Here is an 8,895-nt window from a genome sequence, read left to right as displayed (position 1 = left end):
TAGGGACCTGATTCTTGCGCAGGTCGTCGAGTTCGGCCCTATCCAACTCGAGACGCGCAGGGATCGCCTCACGCAAACTCACACGCTCATGCACGCGAAGGCAACGGCGGGGACCCACCTTTTGGCGCTGTACGTGGTCGTCGTTGCTCTTGCTGGCCGCTAGCACGTCTTGCGCTGGACGATCAAAGCCGCTAGAGGCGTGGTCACTGCCAGGTGCACGCATTGGCCTTCCTGGCACTTGGGTCCTCCTCGATGTGTCTTTGGAAGTGTGTTGGTCTGCGTGGAGGCAGCAGGGGTTTTCTTCTTCCAGCCTCACTATGCAACACATGTGTGGGCAGCACTCATCTAGGTCCAACCAAAGCGACCGTCGGCCTTTTACTAAACCTCCAAGTGGCTGGAGATTAATCCGGGGAAGAACGAGAAGCACGGGATTCCGCGCAACCAACCGGCTTCCGAGGTTCCAATAGAGCTGATGAATTGGCTCCCTTTGCACGTCACGATTGGTTGGATCGCATAGTCAAGAAAAGTGGTGGACAGCAACAGGGAAATAGGGAATATTGTGTTTGGGCTTTGGGGCGGGGTCACTTTCCCGGTATTTACCTCCGGAGCGCTAGGCCAAAAGCGAAAACGACAGAACTTCCACCTGGTGGGCGAGTCTTCTTCGTACCAACACAGCTCCGACGTGGCATTTTCGTTCTTTGCGCGGACGACCGTTCTTCTCCGGCCACAGTTGCGGACCCCTAGTACAGCGCGCCGGTGTTCACTTCTTCTTTTTTCTCTTCGGCAGCGTCTCCGGTCAAGCGAGCGTGGTCTCCGGTCACTAGTGCGACACAACCCAATGTCTTCTTCTCCGCCACCGCATCCACAGACCATGACCCATCTCCCTCAACTCGCCCAACAACCGCCAGCATCATCTCCTGCGCCCTCACCTACAACCAAACTCCTCTTGCTCCAGGTATTACACACTCACCAGTACCAAGCGGAGTGTTGCTTTCGCTCTTTGATCCTCTTCGCTTTCGCTTTCGCTTTCGTTTTCTTCTGTCATCTATGGCCAGCAAAAGTTAGGTACTCACTCACGCTTTCGCTCTCGGCTGCCAGCTGTCCCTGGTGTGCGAGAACGCGGCCCAGACGAGTCGGCGCGCAAGTGAAGCCGGCGGACATCTTCGACCGGAGGATGTCGCGTCGCTCCGGGAGAGCCTGACCGCCGCCGGCTTCTTCTTCGGCCAACTCCAAGCCTCCACCTCGGTTTCGATGTCCTCCACGTCGTCGACCTCTTCTCCTTCTTCGACTTGGTCGCCAGCAGCCCCGTTGGGTCACGCCACCACCTTCTGTCCATCGATGTCCACATCGACCACCTTCTCGCCCTCGTCGTCTTCTTCTTCAACGCAACACCACATGTCCGCGCCGGGCTCGCTCTCCTCCGTGCCGCGCCACTCGGCCTCGTCGACATTGAACTTCTCCTGCCCGTCGCCCTCGTCGGCCTCGTCGCCCATGTCCTCGCCCCGGCCCTCCACCCCTCTCCCGCCGCCCACCTCCGCCACCTCCGCCTCGTCGGTCCACGGACCACACCCCAGCCACCACCATAACAACAACAACCCCGTCCCGGCCGCTATCGCGAGTGGACTACTAGAGCTGATCAACAACAACTCCTCGTCGCCAACTTTGGGCAGCCCAGGTGCGCATCAAACGCCAAAAAAGATGCGCACAGCACACGCACACGCACACGCTGACAGCACACAAAAAACACACGACGAACCCACCCCCACGTAGAGCTGCGGGGCTTGCCTCTCGGGGTGTCGTTCCACGCCCCGCGAGTGTGTGTTGAGTGCGGCCGCGAGTCGTCGATCCAGGTTTGATCCCCAGCACGCACCCTTTTTTTAGTTTTGCGCCTTGTGCGCCGCATCTTTCTTGCGAGTTTGGGGCTTGCTCACACCTGTTCGTCTTTGTGCCGACGTTGGAGTACAGTGGCGCAGCGGACCCATGGGCAGCTCCACGTACGTGTCCCAATGGCCTGCCAACACACCCAACACAACGCACAACGCACACGGCACACGGCACGCGCCTCACACTACATACCACCTGCGCAACCAGGCTGTGCAATGCGTGCGGGATGCGCTACATGCGCAAGCGGAAGAAGGAGGAAAAGAAGCGCGCGCTGTTGGCGGCGGCACAGGGTGGAAGCGACCACCCGGCGCATCGGAAGACCAACAAGAAGCAACAGAAGCGGAGCAACAGCAACAAGCGAGCCAAGATCCAGCACAAGACGCCAGCACAGCAGTCGCCCGAGTTGAGCGGCGAGAAGAGCAGACACGTCAACTCCAGCGGCAGCAGTAGCAGCAGCAGTGAAGGCGAAGAAGACCACCACCAGGCCGCGACACACCACCGGGCGAGTGTCAACTTTCTGTTGAACTGAAGACGTGATAACTGCGTGAACAGTGGGCGGAGTGGATCTGTTTCTGTTCTGTCCTTGGCCCCAACTAATTTATATGTTTATTTGTTTTTATTTGTTGGTGACATTACGTTTTGTGTGCTACGTTGCAATTGGCTTGCACCTCGCCAAGTTGGCCTTGAAAAGGAAATTGGCAGAGCGGTGCGACCAATAACAGAGGAGGATAAAAAAAGGCGCGGGTCTTCTCCTTTTCAAAGCTTGTGGACCGATCTCCACCTGTTCTTCATTAATGATAACCCCTTTGTTCGCTTTCACTGAAGTTGTCCACCACCTTTCCCCCTACACCACAACGCTGGCACAGTCCCAACACTGCACGCCCCAGACCGCGTTGTGTGCCGACGGCACCATCAAATGTAGGGCCGGGAGTGAACGCGGGTGGTGGACGAGGGGACGGTGCTGGCGCCAAAGCTCGTGGAAGGCGGCGGCGGCGGCGGCTTCGGTCTGGTTGTGTTGTGCGCCGCGTTGTACGTGATGAGAGTTACGTCAGCAGGCGTGCGCCGCAGTAGCAATAAACCAGAAAAAGGAGAAGGCAGATGGTGGCTGAGGTGCTGGCGCGAGGGATCACCAGCACGCTACAGATAACGAAGAAAGAGAAGGAGAAAAGAACGAAAGCGAAAGCGAAAGAGCGACTCAGAGGGGCAAGGTGGGTGACGTGCCCGCCAAACTGCCGCACGGGCGTGGAGCTCGAGAAGGTGAAGGCGAAGGGGGGAGCTCCCCCGCCGGAGGCCGCGTCGTGATCATCAGGGGCGAGAAGGGCGATGAGCCCTTCCACCTGGTAGAACTCGGCCTCGGCCAGCAGCTCCCGCACGAGGGCCTTGCTTCCTTCCACGGGCACCTGCTCCCCGCATGAGCACACGTACACATGAGCTCATCGTCTTCAGCAACCGAGATCCGGTTTCCGGCGCGTCAATCCAGTCGCTCGAAACCCCGATGGGCATATCATCGTCGTCACCATCGATTGCCACACCATCACGATACACGACCCCACCACATAACACGACACGACACGAGACCCAGACGAGCGGCGACGCGTACCTCGATGCGCGAGTCCCGGAGAAAGTTGAGCACGTAGCGAAAATGCGTCGGATCCCTGTCTGCGCAGTGGTGTGTGGAATGGGGTGGTGGGCCAAGGGGGAAAGGGTGAAGTGTTAGGCCATGGACGTGCTCACGTTGGTTGGTTTGTTTTCCTGGTTTGTACAAACAACTGCGGAAAAGGGGAATATATAAGAGGCGTGCGTATTAGGCAGAACATACCGATAAAATAGCAGCCGTCTTCGTCGGCCTCCATCCGGTACTTGCCGCTGAACATGGCTGGTGAAGGACACACAAAAGAAAGAGAGAGAAAGTTGCTTGAGCACAAAAAACGAACACGACGCACACACGCAACACAGATTCTGGAAAAGAGCGATTACCAGAAAACATGGAGGGCACTTGGGTAAGCGTGGTGAGGGAGGTCTGGAAGTAGGTGCCACCGACGTTGAGCTTCACCTGCGCGCACGACACACGTAGCACATGTACACACGACACACACGCCACACGACACACGCACACGACATGACACGCACAGGTGGTGAGCACTGCGGCCCACCGTTGCGCGCGGGGCTACGTGAGCGTGCGGTGGCAAGGTACCTTGCGCGAGGCAAACTCCTGGAGGTTGTTCATCTTGAGCTTTTCCTCGGCCAGGGCCTGCCGTTCCTCGTCGAGACTCTCCCGGTCGGCCGCGAGGGTGGTCTCCGCCTCCTCCAGCCGCGCCCGCAGCGCATCCGCCGCCGTCTTCCTGCTCTCCAGCTCCGACGCCAAATCTGATGCGCGACACGACACACGACACACGCAACACGACACGCAACGATAAGAACGCGGCAGACGGTGAAGATAGTGCGAGAGGCGGTACGCACCTTCGACTTCCTTCTTCTTGGCGGCCAGCTGCTTGATCTCGATCTTCTCCTGCTTGACGCGCTCGAGCTCCTCAGTGCGCTGGTCCCTCTCGAGGCTCAGTGCCTCGAGCTCGCGGCGCGCCTGCGCGATCGCGTCCTCCACCTCGGTCCTCCGCTGCTGCGCTCGGTTTGCCTCCTTTTCCAGCCGCTCGTTGTCCTTCCTGATCTTGACCCTATTAAAAAGGCGTGAGTCGTGTGTGTGTGTGTCGTGTGTGTCGTGTGTCGTGTGTGTAAGAGTACAGAGCTTGCAGGAGGGTCTTGCGATCGGTGAGGTCGGTGATCTGGGCCTCAACGCTGGTCAGCCGCTCAGTGAGGTCCGCCTTTGTGGCATTCACCGAGACCAGGCTCAGATCAAGCGTCTGCTCCACTCCAAAGTAAGCATGTATACATGACACACATGACACAGCACACGACATAGGACACACGCACACGCACCTTGATCTGCTTCTCGAGTTCGGGCACGGACAGCTCGTACACCGCCTGGGCGCCCTTGTGCTGCTCCTTGTCACTAGTGCTCTCTTCCACCTCCTCTTCCTCTTTATTCTTCTCTTTCTCCTTCTTCTCCTGCTTCATGGTTTCGTTTTCGCTGCCGCCGGTGAACTTGATCACCATCTTTGAGGAGTCAAACACGCCGAAGAGGCCGCCGGGTGTGGTAGATGACAAGGACGGCGGCGCGCCAAACACGAACGGCGACGTGACAGTGGCCGTGGTCGTGGTCGTAGCCTTTGCCGTTGCCAGGCGGACCAACGCTTTCTTGGGGGTTGATGGCGGCGAGTCGAGTGCTCGCTTCTTGGCGCGGAAAGGGTTGTGGTCGGGTTTCTTCTTCGGCACCAAACGCTGGCGCACCGTCCGAAGTTCGGATTGCAGGGCGCCCTGCTCCTCCTCTTCTTCTTGAGAGCTTTCCGACTGTTGGTAGCGATCTATTGGAAAGGCCATGCAGGATTCAACGTTGTAGATCAGATGTGAATGGGTTGGTTTGTAATCAAAAAGTATCTACATCCGTCCACCAAAAAAACACGTTAGAGGGGGTGAACCTACCCTGGTGGCACAGGGTACAGAAGGAAGAGGAGTACTTGTTGCGAAACGTGCACGCGGCACACGTCCAGTTCTTTTTGGGGTTGTTAACCTCTACCTCGAGCTCGAACTCTTCTTCTTCTTCGGACTCTGCTTCGAAGAGGATGGGCCTCGAGCGGTGCGCGTTCACGCGCTTCTTCTTCCGTCCTCCCTCTCTGTATATCTTTTCCATCTTTTGTGTACGGATTGCAGTCGCGTATTGATTTTGCTTGTGTGCTTTAATTTCTTTTGCATCATCAGCTGTTCGAGGAATTATTTGCTGTTTCTTTTTTGTTTCTTTTCTTCTTTATTTTTTGTTTCACAACAGGACGGACAACAATGCTAGCCGGTACAACCATACTCGCCGTTCCAGTCCTCGAAGGCCTGCAGCGACGCCTTCGACACAGACGCACGTACAACTGCACCCGCGAGAGGAAAGGGGGTAAGTTGAAGAAAGCAACTTGTGACAGTTGTCTCTGACCTGTAAGTGATGCGCGTACCTCTGGTGCAGCGCACAAAGTCAGCTTTTGACACCGGCCGGATGTCCTCCTTTCGCACATGCTTCAGGCCATCGCCTGTGCGCACAATGAAGAGTGTCACAGTGACAAAGATTTGATGATATATAGATCAGCAACTCTCATCTGCGACGAACCAGAGTGTGTGTGTTGGTGGAGGTGGTGCCGGCGGCGGGGTGGGACGACGTACCCAGCTCTCGCAGGGGCTCCATTGCGGACTCCTTGCACAGGGCGGTGAGGTCGCTGCCCGAATAGCCGTCGGTCAGGTGGGCCAGATCGTCGAGGTCCCTGTCGCTGAGCGCCACGTGATTGTTCCTGATGAGGTGCTTGATGAGGTGTCGGCGTCCATCTGCTCCGGGCAGCGGCACATAAATCCTCTTCACGAGCCTTCGCCGCGCGGCCTCGTCTAAGTCCTCCGGGCGGTTCGTGGCGCCTGGGAAATGAGAAAGCGGGATAATGATAAGCCAGCGAACGGCGAGACGGAGAGGGTAGAGGTGGGGTGCGGCGTACCCATCACAATGACTCGCTCGCCTGGGCCGGCAGAGGTGACGCCATCGAATCGAATGAGGAATTCGTTCTTCAACCTTCGCGACGCCTCGTGCTCGGAGTTGCTCCTGTTGTGCGAGAGAAGAGGACGGCGTCAGCTGAAGGTGACCGACGGAGCATGGAAGAGGAAGAGAACAAGAGTACCGCGACGAAAGAAGGGAATCGATCTCATCGATGAAGATGATCGAAGGCTGTCGTGCGTTGGCGACCGCAAACAGGGCGCGCACCAACTTTTCTCCCTCGCCAATCTGCGCTCATACGTTGCCGGGTGAGCAACTAGTGGGGGGGGGAAACAGCGCGAACGCCAGTGCTTCAACGAGAGGCAATCAGCGGTGCCACGTACCCATTTCGAGGTAAGAGAAGACGCCGAGATGTTGAAGAAGGTGGCCTTAGACTTGTTGGCAAGTGCCTTGGCAAGCATTGTCTTTCCATTACCGGGAGGCCCGAACAGAAGCAAGCCTAACGAGGAACACGAGGAGTCCTGTGAGATTGCAAAATCTCTCCCCCGAGTACGAGAGCGAGAACGATTGGCGTGTGCGTACCGCGAGCGGGCTCGCAGAGGCCGCCGAACAAGTCCGGTCGCTCCATCGGCAGGATGACCATCTCCTTGAGCGCCTTCTTCGCTCCGTGCAAACCCACTGTTGGTGGGGCCAGTGTGATGGTTAGCCGCACGGTAACGTTGGCCGAGGCGCAGCAAGTCCGTACGGACAAGTACGTACTGATGTCCTCCCAGGTAACGTTGGCGCAGTCCGACACGATCTCGTTTTCGATCAACTCCACCAAGCGCGGATCCACGCCTTTGAGTGACTCATCGCCGGGCTTTTGGTCGTCGGACGCGGCAGCGTCTTCGGGCTTGCTGGCCTTGTTCTCCTTCCCGTCTGCGTGCAAGATGTTGGCAGCGCGAGAGAAAGCGCAACGCAGAGTGAGATGTTCAACGTTGTCGCGGTCCCAGGCCACGTCGATGCGATGCTTACCTGCGCTCTTCCTGCTCTTGGTAGCTCCAGGGGTGGATACGGAAGGCTCAGCTCGCTTCCTCGTAATAGGAGTAGCAACTGCGGCGGTTGCGGTCACCTTCTTGGTGCGACTAGGCGCTGGCGAAGCACTGCGACATTACGAATGCACGGATCGTTTAGTGGTCGCGCTCATGGATCGAGGCTGAGACAAAGGAATGTACATTTCCGCTTTGCTGGGCTTCTTGGCGGCAGTCGTCTTGGGCGGCGGGGTAGCGGTCGCAGCGTCCTTGGCCACGCGCGGCTTGGTCGGAGTGCTGGCAGCTAGCCGCTTGACGGTGGCCAGTGACAGCTTCTTCGCCGGGACCACCTTCGGATCGAAGTTGGCACAGTTCTCCTTGTTGCGCACGTCGAGGCTGGTCACCTTGGCGCTTCGCTCCCACCACGGCTTGTCGAGGTCATCCTCACCGGCCATGTCCTCCTTATCACCGGCCTCGCTATTGAAGGCCCATTCCGGAACGTTGTATTGGGCAGCAGGAGGAGGAGTGACTGCAGGCTCTGTAGGCCAAGTATGTGGAGTCAGCTACTTTTTCCCGCCATTCGAAACTACGATCCATGGGTTGCACGCGCAAGCGAAGATACCTTGAGGGGAGGAAGAGGGAGGAGTGCCGAGCGACGCCTGCTGCTTGATCGGCGACCTAGGGGGCGAAGACAGTGGCCTTGCCGGTGCTGGGCTCTCGCGCTGCTTGGGCGAGGCCTCCTTGGCCGCGCTCTCGCAGTACTCCTGTACTTGCTGCGCCGTGTGGTGGTACCTGGTCATGCGCTCCCTAAGGCTGTACGCCCCACAAGCGATGGCGCCAAGTAAGTAAACCGCGTTGGTGGTGTATTGAGGCGCGGAGTGGGCGTGGCGAGTAAGCGCGGACTTCAAGGAAAGTGCGTACGTGGCGTCGGTGGGGAGAGCGAAGCTGAGCACGCGCTGAGTCAGCTGCATGGCCTGCTGGAAGGCAGCGATCCTCTCGCTTCCTCTGCAGGTCTTGGCGACCCTAGCCTGCGTCATGGCTTCATTGATAAGCTTCTGCGCTTCGTCTACTTTGAGCTTCTCACTGCGCGGAGTAGTGAAGCAGGTCAGATCTTTCCTACTTCTTGCGTTTGTGCCGCTTTGAAGGAGACGTACGTCGTGGACTGAAGCAGCGTCTTGGCTTGCGCCTGCACGCCCGAGGCTGGTCGCTTGGGGCTTACCGAGGCCTGCTGTGCGGGTGCCCTCGATTTTCTCCGTAGGCTTTTAAGATGCTCGATTTCGCTCTGCTTGCTGCCGCCACGTACGAAGCTCCACACGGCAGCAGCCACAGCAAGGGTGGCAGCTACAGCGACGGAGATGATCACGGTCGAATGTGTATGCCAGAGTGCTTCCATGAGGCTCCAAAGGGTGGGGGGTTGCTGTGGTTCTT

The 8,895-nt window shown here is 58.1% G+C and overlaps 2 protein-coding genes across 2 annotated transcripts; both read right to left on the bottom strand.

The window, feature by feature from the left end:
* Positions 1-2,932: 2,932 nt before the first annotated feature.
* On the bottom strand, positions 2,933-5,629 carry ACA1_131050 (K+ channel tetramerization subfamily protein; the record flags this gene model as incomplete). Its single annotated transcript, XM_004336845.1, has 10 exons — positions 2,933-2,989; positions 3,123-3,284; positions 3,485-3,543; positions 3,704-3,760; positions 3,862-3,937; positions 4,079-4,251; positions 4,345-4,556; positions 4,624-4,742; positions 4,819-5,303; positions 5,422-5,629. The coding sequence occupies 10 exons, from the start codon at positions 5,627-5,629 to the stop codon at positions 2,933-2,935; spliced, it is 1,608 nt and encodes a 535-aa protein (XP_004336893.1).
* A 149-nt stretch (positions 5,630-5,778) lies between these two features.
* ACA1_131040 (ATPase, AAA domain containing protein) lies at positions 5,779-8,504 on the bottom strand (the record flags this gene model as incomplete). Its single annotated transcript, XM_004336844.1, has 12 exons — positions 5,779-5,855; positions 5,937-6,011; positions 6,142-6,384; positions 6,462-6,565; positions 6,642-6,745; positions 6,841-6,956; positions 7,040-7,135; positions 7,217-7,471; positions 7,583-7,599; positions 7,672-7,996; positions 8,090-8,280; positions 8,389-8,504. 12 exons carry the CDS (start codon positions 8,502-8,504, stop codon positions 5,779-5,781), a joined length of 1,719 nt encoding a protein of 572 aa, XP_004336892.1.
* Between the last annotated feature and the right edge of the window lie 391 nt (positions 8,505-8,895).

The sequence above is a fragment of the Acanthamoeba castellanii genome (genome assembly GCF_000313135.1).
Source record: "Acanthamoeba castellanii str. Neff unplaced genomic scaffold scf7180000084698, whole genome shotgun sequence".
Lineage (NCBI taxonomy): Eukaryota > Discosea > Longamoebia > Acanthamoebidae > Acanthamoeba > Acanthamoeba castellanii.
The sequence above is the reverse complement of the archived record's forward strand: the minus strand, read 5'-3'. Positions and strand labels throughout refer to the sequence as shown.